General features: G+C 48.2%; 1 protein-coding gene across 1 annotated transcript in view; it reads right to left on the bottom strand.

The window, feature by feature from the left end:
- wwox (WW domain containing oxidoreductase) overlaps positions 1-17,290 on the bottom strand; it is a 286,215-nt gene that overhangs the window by 191,992 nt on the left and 76,933 nt on the right. Inside the window, exon 6 of the mRNA XM_018763636.2 lies at positions 10,977-11,065. Coding sequence (XP_018619152.1) covers positions 10,977-11,065 — 89 coding nt within the window. The remainder of the gene's footprint in view (positions 1-10,976; positions 11,066-17,290) is intronic.

The raw sequence follows: 17,290 nt of genomic DNA on the forward strand, positions 1-17,290 counted from the left end.
TTAACAGATCAGAATGAGTTTCAAAGATGCTGTGGGTCAGGCAGAAAGAATACACCAGGATGAGTATCCATCTGTGCTGAGGACAGGGACCGTTCTGCAATCCGACCTGACATTCCTAAGAAGAACAGGCTGAGCTGACATGTACTGTGCTTGATCTGGCCTCTAAAAGCATCTCGAGTGATCTGCCAGAGAGGTCCAATATCCCCAAGTTATGGGACGGGCGGGCTGTCTTGACTGGGGTCCGAGACAAAGTGGAGCCGAAGCAAAATGAGTTTCTACAAGTTTGGGGTAACTACGGACGGGCTGCGTACGCTTCCATTGACAAAAGCCTCCTGGGGTGGCTGAAGAGGTGGATACCGAAAGCTGTAGGCTGTTTGCCAACACAAACAAGGCCTTGAAAAGTCATTAGAAGACCTATAAGAGCACATGCCTGGAAGAGTCAGGACTCAGTGAGAGGACTTGATTGGAAAACCTTAATGGGCAGCAGGGTCTCATGGGATTGGATCTCTGGCTCAAATCCTCAACACAGGCCAAGGCTGAGAAGGTAAGGAGCCATCAGTACAAGGACAAAGAGTCACAAAATTAACACATAAATCACACAAATGTGCCGTTTTCCCATCTTCCCAGCAGCAGATATACGAACATTCATGTGAAATAAGAGTAAACACACAATATGTATTATTTCAACAGTTCCACCTGGCAACATTAGTCAGAATGAACCTTTTTGAAAATGAGCGGTACACTCAACATTAGCAGAGAGGCAAACTTACTGAGCCAAATAGGGGTTTGATGAACGCTCCTATGTGAGTGCGTTCACCAGCACTCTCCACGCGAAAATGCGATTCCTTCTCACAATTTAACATCGACGGCAAATGGGATTTGCGGCGCGAGGGGACAGGGAAGTAAGACGTCCACGTCGGAGCGAGGGCCAAAGCAGGCGAACTCTGGCAACCCTGATGTTTGTTTAAGATACGATACCTGCGCAGGATGCAGGTGAAGGAGAAGCATCTATATCTCATTTGCAGCTGTTACTAAAGCGCCGCTCAGCCCAGCCCGTGGCTTTCACGTTCAAAGACATTAGGGGCCAAAGAGTGCTGCTGACAGTTTTAAAGGACATTCCGTGTTACATGAACGGAGCCGAATTACAAGCTCAGAAGGGGCTGGAAAAGCTCCGTAGCGGGGAGGAGCGCCGAGGTCCCGAGTCGCCATCAGAGGCGTCGGAGGCACGCGATCAGGTACCTTGGCTCACGGCACACCTCATTAGGGGCTGGCATCGCGCCCTCGCTGGGCTGAAAAGTGCTCGCTCCTGAAGTTCAAACTGCTGAGAGATCCCGGTTCCAGCGGACTCGAAAACCGCTCCGTGCAGAACAATCATAATACACCCCACCAATTTCTAATTTCTTCCATTAGAATTAATTATGAAGACCACAGGCAATTTGTGTACTCTGTGTTTAAGACTGCCTGTGTAATTAATTAAAAACTGGATGCTGGAAAATGAATCTACAAATTGTTATGCCTAACTATAATAAGCCATCGTGTGGCATTCAAGGGAATTATATGTTCACCTTCAGGTTATAACGGGTGGACGTATAATAATAAGCCGGTCATATACTGCATAGAAATGTGTAGAATAACCCCAGCGAATGGAAACTAACTCCTGCGTACATTAAAAGCCAGAAACAATAGGCAATGAAGACAATAGACAAAGATATTCTGTGCTCCAGAAGAACGGGGGACAGCTCTATTTCCCATTTTGTCTCAAAAACAAGCTAATCTGTTGCCGAAACAAACTCAGATATAAGATGAATTACGCGAAACTGCGTGGTGTAAGAAAACGAGTGAAATACGTGCGCGCTATAATGGGTAATTTGTAAGCCAAAGTCTCCCTTTGTTGCTTTAATAGGGCACGTGTGCAGCCTTGAGCCTCAGCCAACCAGGAGCTGGCAGCCAGGATACTCGGCTTGGCTTCCAAGACCGGGCGCAGCTTTCCAAAGTGACCTTGAGCGGGTCTTCTTCGCTGCTGGGGCTCCCCCGGCTATAGGCGATGACTGGGCTTGTCACTTACGATGGTGGAAAGCCATACCGAATGTCCTTTGAGAAGGGTGATAGGTCAATGGTCAAAGCACACACTCTCACTGAAACAGCAAGCGTTAGTTATATATATATATATATATATATATATATATATATATATATATAAAAAATATATACATATACACACACACACACACACACACACACACACACACACACACCTTGCCGCACATATGGACTTTCATTATGCCACACTAGTTCAATAAGCCATATTTTGTCCCACTTCAAAACACCTCGCTCAAGGTCACCACTCAGTCATTCACAGTTTATTATTTTTTTAAATTTCTCAGAAAATGTTTTATTTCATTCCAAAACATAGAGCGGCTAAGGTGTGGTTTTACCCTCACCTGCCTCTGAGTAAAAGTGCAGTGAGAAAGCAGGCTGTGGAGACAGATTCCAGGTCCTTCTCTTGGAGAGCAGAGCACAGAGCACTGCCAAGGGACACTCCTGGCCTCAATGCTTCTCCTGTTCCACGCTGGCTGTTCAGTGGGCTGAGGTCCAAACATCTGGGTGAAGAACTCTCAGCTCACTTTTGGGCAAACACCTTGAACCAATGTTATATTTGGAGGTGTTTTACAATGAGAGAAGAAAATATTTGATTTAACCGGTGGTTAATTATTTCATTCTGAAAGTCTTCTCTGCACCAGAACATCTCTGTTGAAGAGCTGAGACCGAAGAGCTCCTCCAAGAGCAATAAAAACTGGTGGAAAATGTGGAACTTCTCATTCGGCTCTGGCAAGGCTAAAGGTCCTGCAGCGGTACAGGCGGCTCACATCATCGCAGTTCTTTCCATCTGCAACCTGGAGATGTGGAGACGAGCACCGTGACAGAAACGCAAGGATCGACACGAGCAAAAGCATGAAGACACCAACACTAGAAGAGGAATGAAGAAACCGATGCTGACACCAGCATTAAGAAACCAACACCGGGAAACCAAAAAGACCCTTCATAATGTAACGACATCACAGGTGCGGACATGAGCGGGTCGATTCATCCAGACCGTTCATCATCAGCATGCCTCTTCTGTGCCCCATGAGTCCAGAGGGTTGTGACCCTGCCCCGACCCCACCGCTAGGCTGAATCCAGAATCCCCCCCCCCCAGGTGGCCCAGCGCACGGGACGTCTCTGCCAGGGAAATGGTCTTCTGGAGAAACACGGCAAGTTAGGGCTCTGGGAGAACGGCCACGGCGCCCAGGTGGTGACACAGCAGGAAGAACAAAGTGTGAGAAACAGGGGATCGCGTCTCTCTCACAGGCACACAATCAATTATTAATCGATCGGCGATCGCTGTGTATTGTACCCCCTCACTGAACGGGGTCATGGCTCCCTGTTGGACATGCCTAATAACAAGAGAGCTGGAACAGAGGCCACTCATAAATGCACTTCTATATTTTTTTTCCCAGGATTTAACATATTACAAGGGTCTTTTTGCCATCCTGGTCTTCTGCTGAAAGCGCGAGACGGACGGGTATGTTCAGTTTTGGCTGGACAGAAAAAAAACTGTCGAAGGGTCAAAAATGTTTGTGAACTATTCTGTGAAAAACCAGCACTTCAAACAGCCATCATCCTGCTTTCGAGAAACGGCAAATGAATAAGAAACGCTTCCAAAGTGGCACTTGTGAGCAGCGGAGATTCGGCGTCTCGGTGCGCGTTTGCGCGCGAATGACCGCCACCAATCACGTTTGCCGCCCTTGACATAAAAGCCTCTGCTCGCCGAGAGCTCGCGGAAACAATCCCCACACCCTTTTCCTGTGATACGTGGCAAAACGCATCTCTTGGCCATTTACGGCACTCAACGCCCCCAGCACGGAGAGCGCGAATCAGGTTCCGTTTAATACTAGCGCCCATCTGTAGCCACTGCCATTTGTGATGATCCTCTACTTAGAACAGAAGAAAAGAAAACGATCCATTCATTTACCTTTCTTCCCCCCTTTTTTTTTTATACCTATTTGAATAAACGATATTCCTGGCATGTCTACTGCGCTCGACAACTGTACGGTAAACAAAAGCCGGTTGTCACGTACTGCAGCTGCCCACCTATTAATCATGTGAGCAGGAATTAAAAAACTGCTCAAGAAACAAGAAATTTGATCGAAAGCCAACACCGTTTGTTCATACGCCGGTGGATTCGGCGATTAACTGGAAGCACTTGCAGGAGTCCTTGTTTCTGTCCGCGCTGACGGAACACGAACGTAGGTTTTCTCAAGAGCAAAACACGCGGTATGCGTCTGGAAACTGGTTCTCTAACGGAGTAAACAAGGCATCCAATCCGAAGGGATTGCAAAAAAGTGTCATCCCGAACGTGCCGTAAAGCTCCGACGGCCTTTAAATAGACGAAAAGCGCATTTCAATACAACGGCGTATTTTTCAGTCGAAAAACTCTACGTCGACGTCTACTACGCATTATGATGTGATACTCGTTCGCGCGATTTATCTCGTGGCTTCGGAACCGCTCCTGTCGCCCAACGAGAATCTGCCGCTGCTGCTGCTGCACCGGACTGTGCCACAGCCAAGCGGTCAGGGTTCTGGATTCGGTTCCTGTCCCATTAAGATCACTCTAATTCTCCCGGAACAGGGTTAGTAATTTAACAACGTGCCTTTACAGCTAAAGCGCGGCCCTTATTGCCGGTCCCACTGAGCTCTCTCTTCACGAGCAAAAGCTAACAAATGTTTTTAATAGTGTGGCCTGCATAATGGCCATCTCCCCTCCAACACATTAACACGTTGGAGCTTCTCCGAGTCAGGGCCATTATGCGCGTGTGTGCAATATGTGTATGCATCAGCTGGGAGCGGTAACTACCGCATGGGGAGGAATTACACAATATATTTACTTTAAAAACCCCTGGGGGGACAACCCCTGACCCAATAATAATCTCCCCATAAAGAAAGCAGAGTGCTTTACTCCAATCTATCCTGGACTTTGGTCATTAAGAGCATCTGTAAATTGTCCACAAAGCTCTCTCTCTGTCTGTGGCACAGTCAGACAACAAATGCTCCCTTCAAAATTATATACATGGATCTTTTTAAAAGTGCATATTAATTGGATTTTCCTCCCCACTCAGACAGTTTACGGCATAAAACTATCCGGGTAATAATTTGACTGTAGACGGATTTTAATGCAAATGGCCAAGCAATGTCATGTGTATAATTAGGTGCGCCACTTGATGCCGTTTATCAAGCGAAGTAACATTAAAAACAAAATAACAATTCCTATTGCGGACCACGTTGTTTTTCTTTTCGTTGTTCTGATTTGACCTTTTCGCCGGATGGTAGCGTTGTATCGGGCGGCCGTACAGCAGGCGAGAAGGAACTTGCGATCCTGACTCCCACGACGCATCGCGTGCCGATCTTTCGGCACAAAAGAGTTAACGAAACAAAAGAAATTAAAAACTTGACATTTGCATGCCGGAGGTCAAATGATTCAAAAAAAGTGGAGGGAGTAAAAGGGGGCTGTGGCGGCGGGGAGGGCTGCTCTGATTACATTTCACCTGCCAATGACAATGATTTTCTGTGTTTGTGCCTGAAGATATACGAGCTGTAACACAGCTGAGAAACCCCCTCGACAGCTGCTGGCTGCCATTCACACCTGAAAGGATCCATGTTCTGATGAAAATTAATGTACTCTGACGTCCTCCGGGACTCCGCGAGCTCGGGGAATAGCTAATGAAGAAATACAACCTTGCCAGAGAGAGTCGGGTGTGCCGGATCCACGGTGGGCTGCACGAGGGAGATGGTGCGCGTACGGAGGCTCGGGACCCGGGGCGCATATCACGGGACCCCCACCGAGGCCTCTGCGCGTGGCCGCCAGCAATGGGCCGTGACATTCCCTTTGTCGGTGTGAACGAGGGCACACCGGGCATACCGCCGTCGTCATTGGTCAAGAGCCTCGGAGTAACGTTCGTCTCAAGTCCTCGCTTCTCCCAGCAGGCTGCAACAATAAACCAAACCCCGGAAACACCTTCTGCGTGACATTCGCAGGTTCCGCCCATGTCTCGCGACACACTCTACACAACTCTTGGTCCGGGCCATAGTGATAATCTCATCTGGACCCCGGCGACTCCCTCCTGTCTGGTCTTCCAGCCTCTTCCATCATGCTTCTCCGTTTGATTAACGATGCTGCAGTATGAGTTGTAACCTACTTGCCAAAGTGTTCCCACGTGTCTCTCCTCCTTGTCCATCTCCACTGGTTTCCTCTAGCTGTCCTAATCAAGGTCAAGACTGGTTAAGGTCTACAGGATAGTCAAAGAATCAGCAGCCCAACACCTAGAGGGCCAAATCAATCCCTATACCGAAGCAAGAGCGCTGTGCTCCACTACCTCTGCCCTCTCGGTGGTTCCGCTTGCAAGTGGTGCAAAATCAAAAGTCCGTACGTTCTCAGTTTTGGCCGTGATGTGGTGAAATGAGCTCCCTCTCTCACTCAGAGCTGCTGAAACCCTTTCAGCTCTCGAGAAGGCTCTGAAAATGCAACTCTTTCGGACCCACTTCTCTGCTGATTCTCCAACATCTATACAATTCTGCATCACACCATCAATCACCATCACTTGCATGTCCCGTCTGACTCAATTCTACATGCAGCTATTTTTGTAATGACGGTTGGCAAAAACTATAGAAACGGACAACCATATTGCGCTTCGAAAAACGCGCGTCTGTATCTGAACTTCACCACCCACTTTCTGTACTCCGAGTTACGCATCACTTTGGAGAAACACGTCTGCTGCATGAACAAAAGTAAATGTACCTGTGAGTATCCCTGCATCCATTGAGCAACTGCTATTTTATTACAATTAGTTACAGGATGGTGGTTAATTTGCAGGCACAGCAGAGAAGTCATATCTCAAGAGCAGGGGAATAGCTCTATTTAAATCTTGTCTGGGTATCCCATCGCCAACGAGAACGTGTGTCTTATTATTAGCAACAGCTAAATTAATAAAGAAGAATTATTTGTTTACTTGATCATTTTATCCTAAGAGACTAAGCTACAGGAAATATTTACTGTAACTACACAGCAAAGCAATGTTACTGTATCACTTCAGGACAAGTAGTTTATTCAGGGGTACTGCAGCACCTGGACACTTTAAGTGCTCTAACCACCATGCTACCCACCGGTCATGCATCGTGCTTTAGGCTTATGTTGCGTCTTTTATGTCTGTAAGACGTGGCCCATCAAACCATCGCAGATTAAACTATTCTCTCGTCCGGCAGCATTAAAAGCGGCGCACTCAGCTGTCAGAGAAAGGTGGGAACTGAACGGCCTGTCAGCTGGACGCAAGGTACACCTCTCGCCCATCTCCTCCAAATCTAGCTGGAGGTGCCACGCGTATGATGTGGCGCGAGTATGAATGGTGAGCGAGGTGGGATGCAGTACCGCGGTTTACAGAGGTCAGGGGAGTCAACATTAAGAGCAGCCATTAGGCTCGAGAAAGTCTCCGTTTTCCAACAAATCTCGGCACTCACTGTGGGTCACTGGGCCAAATAAATGATTTGGGTCCCAAATGGTTTCTGGCTAATGGATTAATCTTTTTTCCTATTAAATGCTATCGGACTCTATTATGAACCTTATGAGAAGATCCATTTCGGAGGCAGTGGTATATAAACGGGGTGGATTTGCACATGCCTGACCCCGTCTCTCCAAAAGCTAGTGAACCATAGCTGGGAGAAAATCTTACAGGACAGAAGGCCCCTACCCCCTCCTCCCACAATATAACCTCCCAGTCTCAGTCTCTGCTGGTGTCCAGCGCTTCGGCACAAACAGTGCGGACCATCTATTTTCCAACCCTCAGCTGCTTTCGGCAGAAGGGTCACTTTCAGCAGCGAAGCAGCGAAAGGTTTTAATCAGGGAAGATGGGAAATAAGGATTCATTACCGATTCCTGGTCACGAGGCGCAGGGGGCTGGCTACTGACCAAGGAGGGGGTCTCGGCTCGCGGCGCGCAGCCCGGAGGGTTGCCGGTGGCGATCGGAGGCCTGGGGCTCCCAGAAGGCCGGTCAAGGACCTCGGCTGGCTGAGGACACGCGGAGCTCAGTTGGCAGGGCGTGGGGGAAGGGCACGGGGGAACCGCAGGACATAGAGGAGGCCACCGAAGAGCTGACTGATGCAAAATTCCTGTCTGGGTGCCCGTGCCCGAGTGACGCGGGCTCTGCCCGTAGCTAACATTAGCGCAGTCTGACGGGGCACGCTGACAGCGTCCTCTGATAAACCTTTAACGGCTCCTGCCATTGACCGGCTGGGGCCTGGAACAGCCAGCTGTCACGCATTCTCCCCCTATCTAATTTGAAGCTAATTTTGTCTTTTTTTTTCCTCAGAAAGCATACGGCACGAGCGCAACAAGCGTACGACCCCAAGAGCGGCCGCCAGACTCGGGCCGCAACCGAACCCAGGAAATTACAGTGCAGCTGCATATTTGGCACCGCACCGAAGCCGATGCGGAGTTGCCATGTTCCGCTCCGCTGAAAATGCACAGTAGCGGCATGAAAACATCCATCTTACACACGTTCCTTTGAGCCGGGGCTAACTCCTCGGAAGGTGCCGGATTTCACCCCGAAGTAGCCGTGGGCTCGGCCGTTCTAGGTGGCTCCGCCCCGCGGGCCCTATAACTCGCTCCGTCCACCGGCGATTCCAGCAGTCAGTAGGGGAGTGACAAACACAGCTCTTCGGTCAAGGTACCCAAGTGAAAAAGCTTAAAGAAGGAAGTCAAGCACTTCTTAGCTACCGCTCTCCTTGGTTCAGTCTTGAAGAGCTGCGCTTCACACTGTTCAGAATATTGGTTGTGTGTTTCTCATTCACTTCCCCCCCCCCCCACCACCACCGCAGCCATCCTTCTCATTTCAGTCCTGTAAACTGAAGGCACCTCTCTGGTGTGCCGGGACAAGAAACACAGGAAGGGAGGCGGGGGAGTGGGGGGGGGATCATGAAGCTTTGCTTTTAAGGAAAAATGTTTGGACAGGGTACTCTCTTTTATACGCCATTAAAATTTCCCACACTTTCCTGTCAAAACAGCACGTTCAAAGAGACGGTGGAAGCCACCCAAGGAACATCTCATAGAAGCCTCCCGTGTGCTCACATACGTCCCGTACAGCTGAGTAAACACTGCCAGCCACAATAACACGGACGTATCACACACCGTTACCGCTCCTGACATTAATACCAACTAATCCCATACACTTTCCCATCCTTACGGCTCGACTGACAAAGCCGCTTCTACACTGTGTTCCTCATAACCTATACCATTGAAAGGGAGTCTCTTTTTTTTTTTTTTTTTTTACTGAAGATCATCTGATGAGCTATTACCAAGTAGCTGTAGAACAAGTAATAACAATATATAATAAATGGCCAGCACAGCAGATCAGCAGGTAGCACCGGTGCCTCATGATGTCAATTCAGTCCCCGTTTAGTGAGGAGTTTGCATGTTCTTCCATAGTTTACGTACTTTTCCTACAGATGTTTGTTTCCTCCCATAGTCCAAAGACATGTTTCAGGTTAATTAGTGACTAAATTGCTCGTAGTGTGTGAGGGATTGTGTTGCAACCCAGTGATGGACTGGCATCCTGTTCAGGGTGTACTCTGCTTAACCGAACACCCTGTGTTTCTGGATGGATGGATGGATGGATGGATGGATGGATGGATGGATGGATGGATGGACGGAGAGTGAAATGTTGTGCTTAATGAAGAAAGAAACCTCTCTCAGCTGGTACAAGACAAAGGCACCTCTTTGATCTTGAGATGCCAAACTTTAAGGGTGCCTTAACCACAACACAAGGAAAGAACAATTCACCTTGTATCTCCAGTAGAGCTCTTTGTTCTATGAAGTCCCTTGAACTGCCAGCAGATGAGAAGCAGGAGCAACGTCAGCATCTATAGCTCCATGAGAAGCGAAATTCGGTGGCGGACGACCCTGTCCTAAAGGGGCCTCGCAACAGCATCAGCTAATCTTCAGGCCTCCAGCAAGCGATGGAGCGGCGTAACCCTGCCACGGTGGCCAATTAGCTGTGTCACTACCACAAACAAAGCCTATGCTTCATCTATGCCTTCGAGGCCCGCGGGCCGTCTACGGGCCCTCCAGGAACCCGAGCGGAGGAAGCATTTGCGAATGTCATCTTTATTTTCCCCTCTCAAGGAAACAGTAACTTCATCAGGGCTCTGCTGTAATTGGTTTAATTAGGGGGCTGTGAAGGACTTATTAGTCTCCAGAAATCAGCCTGATATAATTATTGTGTGGCCCAGGTCAGTTGCTTATTGACTCGGGAGAAAGCGGAGGAGCATGGGCAACGCAACCGTTATTATTGGAGGGGCTGGCCCTGCAGCCTACCTCGGGCTTAATTGCTCTCTAACGCGAGAGCGGAGAGGGTCAGAGCCCTGCTCAGGACCCCGCTCGCGGCACAAGTGTGATCTTCAAAGGCGCGGACACGGTTTATGATATCTTGCGAGACCGATGACTTTATTATAATCCGGCGATAGGAGCACGAGGGCAATTCAAAGACAGAGCACACAGAGATGTTTGCGTTGGGGGCTGAATGTGTCTGTGGGGGCGGGGGGGGGGGAAATATTGTCCGTGTTGGATAATACCATTGGATGTGGATGTGCGCAAAATTTCAGCGGTGCCCTCCTGGGCTCTCCCTCTAATTAACCCACCTTGATGTGAAAACACCTTCGCTGTTGTTTTCATTAAATAAAAGTCTCGAGGAATCCGGCACACCAAAAAAAAATCTGATATTGGAGAGTACTGTCTGCGTCCCCGCTGACTTGTACTCTATGACACGTAATGGCATTGTGTTCCTTTACGTCAACTAGTGCAGCGGGGAGAAGAGGCACCGGTGTCAACTTAGCTGTGGGGAAGAGGGGAAGTAAGAGGGTCAAGGAAGGGAAGGAGCAGTCGGGCCACTTACAGGTTCTTGGCCTTGAAGGCCTCGGCAAACTCTCTGACGCTGCGCAGGGACTCCAGGTCCAGCACCATGTCCTCCACCCTGGCCTTGTGCTGCAAGGAAGCAAAACGGCAGGTAAACCATGTACCTTTAATACACACACACACATTTTCAGAACCGCTTGTCCCATATGGGGTCGCGGGGAACCGGAGCCTACCCGGTAACACAGGGCGTGAGGCAGGAGGGGGAGGGGACACACACAGGACGGGACGCCAGTCCATCGCAAGGCACCCCAAGCGGGACTCGAACCCCAGACCCACCGGAGAGCAGGACTGTGGTCCAACCCACTGCGCCACCGCACCCCCTGTACCTTTAATATTTAGGAGGAATTCATCGGGTGCTGCAACTGTGCAGGGGGCAAATGAAACATAAAAATGAAATGCAAAAAGAAAAAATAAGACCATCAACTTCATACCACATAGTGCAAATACAGCAACAGCATTATTTGAAAAATTGCAAGCACACCGAACAATGGCTATAAGAAAAAAATCTAGGGAAAGAGTGCACAGAAACTGAAGACTGAGAAGGACTGGGTCGTAAAAATCCACTTGTTTTATTATCATTATTATCATTATTATTATTATTATTATTATATCATAATATAATAATAATAAGAAGAAATTATTTTGTGTGTGTGATTATTATTCAGATTTATATTTGATATCTTTGTCCAAGGGCAATCACTACATTGGATAACAATGTAACAAAAATTTTAACAATTTCTTCGCATTTTCCATTCAGTTTCATTTAGATTAATCATAATTTTGGCAATATTTCATACCAGATGTCAGTTTTTAGAAAAATATTCCACATCCTTGAAATTATAAAATTTTGGCACGGGGTTCCAAGCACCAAATATTCTAGTACTTTTTAGGATCTGATACTTTCTAGAATGTTCTGGCGTCTTCTAGTCTCTCCCAATGGCTGTAAAGTACCAAACTAAACATGACACTATAGAAGAACTAGTGGTGTTTCTGTAATCTTTAATGAATCATAATCGACGCAAAAATCGACATGACTAAAAACTTTGAAAAATGTCGAGTCGTGTAATTAGATTTACCACGATTTACCCATTTGTTCAGCAGGGCATTTTGACTGTATTAATTCCGAGAAAGCACGGCAATCAAGGGTACTCAAGGGTACGGCAGCAGGATGAGGACCTCCGGACGACAAGGCGACAAATGTACGCTACCTGCCGCCTGCCGCCCGCGTACCGCACACCGGGTATCGCTTTGGGTGGCCGAAGCTTCTCCGACCAGAGAGACAGAGCTGCTCTGGCAACATGACAAAGTGCGCTATTGATCTATTCCCTCCATTCTGCATGTACGCTAAATCAGGAACACTTCTCTGAAACCCAGAGGAGAGTGCCACCCGACGCCGGGCCAGCCAACGGATGCAAATAAGACTTACGACTTGTGTTCTCCAGCAGCTTACTTATGATATCCCAACAGATTCAATACTTGGAGTGTCTTGACAGTAAGTGAAGAGGGGGGAAAAGGCATAAAAAGCAGACGGCGCTCTGGCATAATGTCTATAATGGCATATAAACTAGCCTTCCGAAATAAAAATATGGATGACAAAAGCAAAATCCGTGATAAAGGACCTTTTAGCATTTGCTTTTAGGTGTAACAGCAGTCATCACCTGAGCCGCCGCGAAGCCACTCAGCACGCGGAGGAATTCGTAAGCGCAGGGCCGTGCCCTCGGGAGATCGCTCGCGCCCCTCGCTCTGAGTCTTGCTCAAAACGTCCCCCGCGCTTCCGCTCAAGCGACTTTCGGCTCGCGGGGCTCGGACCCAAGTCTCGTTTCCGAAACGTGACAAAAACAACCGGCCCGTTTCTCCGGCTCATTCGCAACCCGTGTCACTTGGGAGGCTCTTAAGCGACTGGCCGTGACAGTGATAGATCAGCGCGAAGCGGGCGCGGCCGAAAGGAAAATCATTTCCGAGGAACGCGGGGAAACGGAGCAAAATAAGATTTTCTACCTCCGCCGACACGATGCTGAGAAAGCGGCGAGACCGACCTCGCTGCCCAAAAACCCCCCGGAGCGCTGCCTCCGCACCCACCCGGCACGCGGGGCATCCTCTGCCGAACTTCCTCTCACTTTCACACCAAATTCGGCGAAACCGAAAGCAGCCCGTCATAATTAGAACGCTGTTTGCGGGAAGGAGTGCTTACAAAAACATTGCTATCAAATGTTGAGGGATTAAGCGTGCGCGCTTGACCCTTGGCTTGCGTGTGAGTGTGTGTGAGTGTGTGTGCATGCACACATTTACAGTTCTGTTTTATTAATCAATAGTGCAGCAGTGACTAAGCCTTGGCGAACGGGCCTCGTCGGAGGCGGGGGAGGGCTGGGGCTTCCTGATGAATAGGTAATGGGGACGTGTGCAAATTAAAAAGGGAGGGAGCACCGGTCCGACCGCGCGCCGTTATAATAAAAGACCCTAGAAAGGCCCTCGTCGACATCCTCGGGCCTCGCTCGCCCGGAAGGACGCGGATCCGCCGCTAAAGCGCGGTATTAGTGTCCCAATCTAGATAGAGATAAGGCTCTCCTCACGGCCGAGTGCCTGGGAAGAGCCGGTACACAATTCTTCACTGAGATATACCTGTCAGAGCGGCAAAAGGACCCACCTAATAAGTCTCATTTCAGAAAATTAACTTTTGCCTCCAGGATTTATTCAACTCGGGGAAAAATGATTATCTGATAACATCAAATCAAGCGGCTGCCCCGGGGGGTCCTCTCACACTTTGCCATCATGTTATCGGAGAGCAGCCGGGTATGTAAATGGTGTTAATTGATGTCAGGAAGAGAGCAAAGAGGATGCCTGATTCCGTTCGCGAGGCCAGAGGTGACTGTACTCTCTGGCGAGGCAGCTTGAACGAAAGGCAGCGCCTGTGTTTGCGAACGAAAACGTGAGGTCAACCTGTGCTGTGATTTTTAAATAAATTAAAAAACTTTGCCTAAGTAGTGCTGCATGAATTTGCAAAAATGCAACAAAAAGAGGAAGCACAACACCTGAGATCTGGACAGTGAAACTTCTGGGAGGGGAGAGAAAAAAAAAAAAAAAAACAAAGGTTGGAATGCCCAAAAAACACCTCCTCCCAATTCCACAAAATAACATACATCATCTCACCAAGAGTCAAGACCCAAACCGCAAAATACTACTTGTAAAGTGTAATTATCTTCCCGGTCTTCCTGGACAGAAACTGATAGAAAAGGGAAGAATCCCAACAGTGCTACAGCACTGAACCACTTTTGACGTCATGTGTTTTCTCTGGATGTGGACAGAAACATGCGTTCTGTTTATACTCATTAAAAAAAAACATTTTATTTTTTCCGCAGCACTGAGCTGCTAATAGAACGCTGACATTTAAGAGTCTTAACATTTAAAAGCCAGTAAGACAATGTGATGTCGGCGATGTGACCCTCCTGCTCCCTCCTAGGCTGCGGATCCCTAAACGTGTAACCTGGAGGACGACAGGTACTGATCCGGGGCACCGCACGCTCCCTCCGAGTGGCATTAATAACCCGGCAGTGTCCATTAGCAACGATGATTAACGGCGCGCAGTCTGGGGCCAAATCGCACAACACCGGATACAAGCAATCATCAACGGGAGCAAAGCTCGACCCGCCGGGTCCGCGGCACATATATCACCGTGCCAGATACGTCCGCCGTGCCGCCGCGCCATTCATCTGGGAACGCGTGCGATAGGGGCCTCGTCAAGTGAGGCTTCGAGCGTAAAAACGCTAAATCGTTTGTAAAATTCAAGAGGCTATTTCCGCTACGTAGGAATGCGTGCGGGGGGCTGTTCACGAAAACGGTGTGAATCACTGCGTCGAGGAATTCGGTTCGAACAGACACACAGCCTGAGACATCAAGGCCTTTATTCCTTCCGAGAGTCAGTACAAACAGCAAGCTGGGAGACGGCTCCAAAGAGAAGCTCTCCGACCAACGCATCTATGTATATGTGTGTGTGTGTATTGCGGTAAGGGAGAACCCACGAATATTCATTAGTGCAAAACTACCTAAACACAGCACCAGCGATGGGTGTCTAGCGAATACAAAGGACGAGCGCTGAGACAGTTTGTACGAGACAACTTGCGGGTACCACAGAGACGTGAAGAGCAGAGGGGCAGCACCCTCGGCTAGATAAAAGCAGTCCCACGTAAGGCACGCCATGATTCCATCCGGCAGAAGACAAAACATCGGCTTCCTCGTTAATTCTCTCTCTCGACCGGTTGAGCCAGTAAGACGAAGGAGCCGAGAAGCGGCGTCTCCGCAAGGAGCGTCGTCGGGAAGGAAAACGATTTCAGTGCCACGTCCCCCCAGTCAAGTGCGATACAACCTCAGACACCTCGTCCGCCACACGTCCGCTTGAGCATCGCACAGTAATTGCGCGGGCGGTTCGACTCGTCCGGGGGACGCGCCGCACGGGGTCCCACCCGGTGCAAACGCCTTCCAATAAATAAAGGAAAACTGTAAGGTTCGATGGACGAGATCAATTGTAACGGGATGCGGTTCCATTGGCTTAATCTGCAATGAACTGAAATTTGAAGCACTTACATCATTACGCCATTATTCAATAAACACTGTAGCTGGGAGCCAGAAATCCAAATTTCACCTCAGCCAGTGTCCAACGACACAGCAAATTGAGAAATTGAAAAGTGGATCTTTCATTTAAGGGATATTATAGGAGACCGTAATCTGCAGGCAGATGTGCAGATAGTGCTCAACAAAAGGTAAATTTTACCTATTATTCAGTTCAATCACAAAATTGCCGTGACCCCATTTAATGAACGGCGCTCTCGGCTGATTTAAAAGAAATTCCCGGCACTTGTACATTTCAGCAAACAGGACTCCCAGTGAAATACCACCACCCCCCGAAAGAAGGGAAGCACTGCTGACACGACCGGCCTCTTGTCACTTCTCTATTAACAGTAAAATCACAAAAAAAAAAAAAAAAAAAACAAAAGATTCACCAGCACAAAAAGTGTCACCAGCATAAACAACATTCACACACGGTATTCTGAACGGGAACAAAAAAAAAAAAAATAAAAAATTTTTTGGAGGGTGGGGGTGTTAAAGGATTGCACCGTCTACTTTTTCCCAAATACATACCAGGGAAATCTACATACCTTTAAATCAAAGCTTAAGACCAACACGTTCAGAACTGCTGTCAACTGACACACACCAGGGCTACTTGGTAAAGGTATCTGAAGGCACTTATACTAATATGGTCCTTCGGTGTCTCACGTTCAGGTTGACTTTTTTTTTACTTTTACATTTTTGATACGCAGTTCTAAATATTGGAACCGAAGGTTCAGTTAGCACATTTTTTTTGTTCTGAATGCGGAAGCACAGCTGTTCATACACATCAGTGTCTACGAAACGTCCTTTCTTTTTTATTTCACAAAAAGATTCCTATTGTCAAGCGTTCTGTGAAAACATACAAGGTAGATTAAATGTCGCACTTTTGCGGGCGAAGTGCCAGCTAGAAAGTGATAAAGGAGGCAGCCTGAGAGAGGCCACCAATAAAACGATCCAGCAACACATACACCCTTAATACAATTTTAGAAATATTTCTAAAAATTATTATAGCAAGTTATTTTTTTCTTCATTATTATTGTCATTATCACTATAATTATTATTATCATTATTATTATACTACGCGCTGCACCTACACCAACAACGGCTGCTTGGGTGGGGCAGTGGGGGGGGGGGGGGGGGGTTCTAGCCCAAAAGTAAGATGGACAACCTGGCTGCCCGCTGTCCCCCCTGCAGATCCAAGTCTTGTGAAGAAAATAAAGTTTATTGCCTGGAAAGTGGGTGGAGATGAGAGGGGGAGCCATGTAAAAACCAGCAAAGCGATGGAGGTGAACAATTAGACAGATGGCCGGGACTGGGGGGGAAAGAGAGGGGAACGCGCACACGCAATCGTTCAAGAGTTTTATGGAAGGGCTGACAAGCCCGCGGCTCCGCGAGGGCGCAGAGAAAGTTAAAGCCCGTGGAGCTGCGATAAGTGCTGAGTGGGCAATGCAGACGGTGCAGGTGACGGTGAAACAGAAGAGAAAAGGCGGAGAACGGCACTCCGCACGCGCGCCGTTTCTCGCACGGACAAAGAAAAGGACTGAAGATTATCATCTCAACCTTCACAAAATACAGAAAGAAACAAATTAAACAGACATTTTAAAGGAACTTTGGTATCACCAAAGGTACTGGTCATATTACTATTATTATGATGATAATGAGGATGATGATTATTACTATTAGTAGTAGTAT

The sequence above is a fragment of the Scleropages formosus genome, chromosome 11 (assembly GCF_900964775.1).
Source record: "Scleropages formosus chromosome 11, fSclFor1.1, whole genome shotgun sequence".
Classification (NCBI taxonomy): domain Eukaryota; kingdom Metazoa; phylum Chordata; class Actinopteri; order Osteoglossiformes; family Osteoglossidae; genus Scleropages; species Scleropages formosus.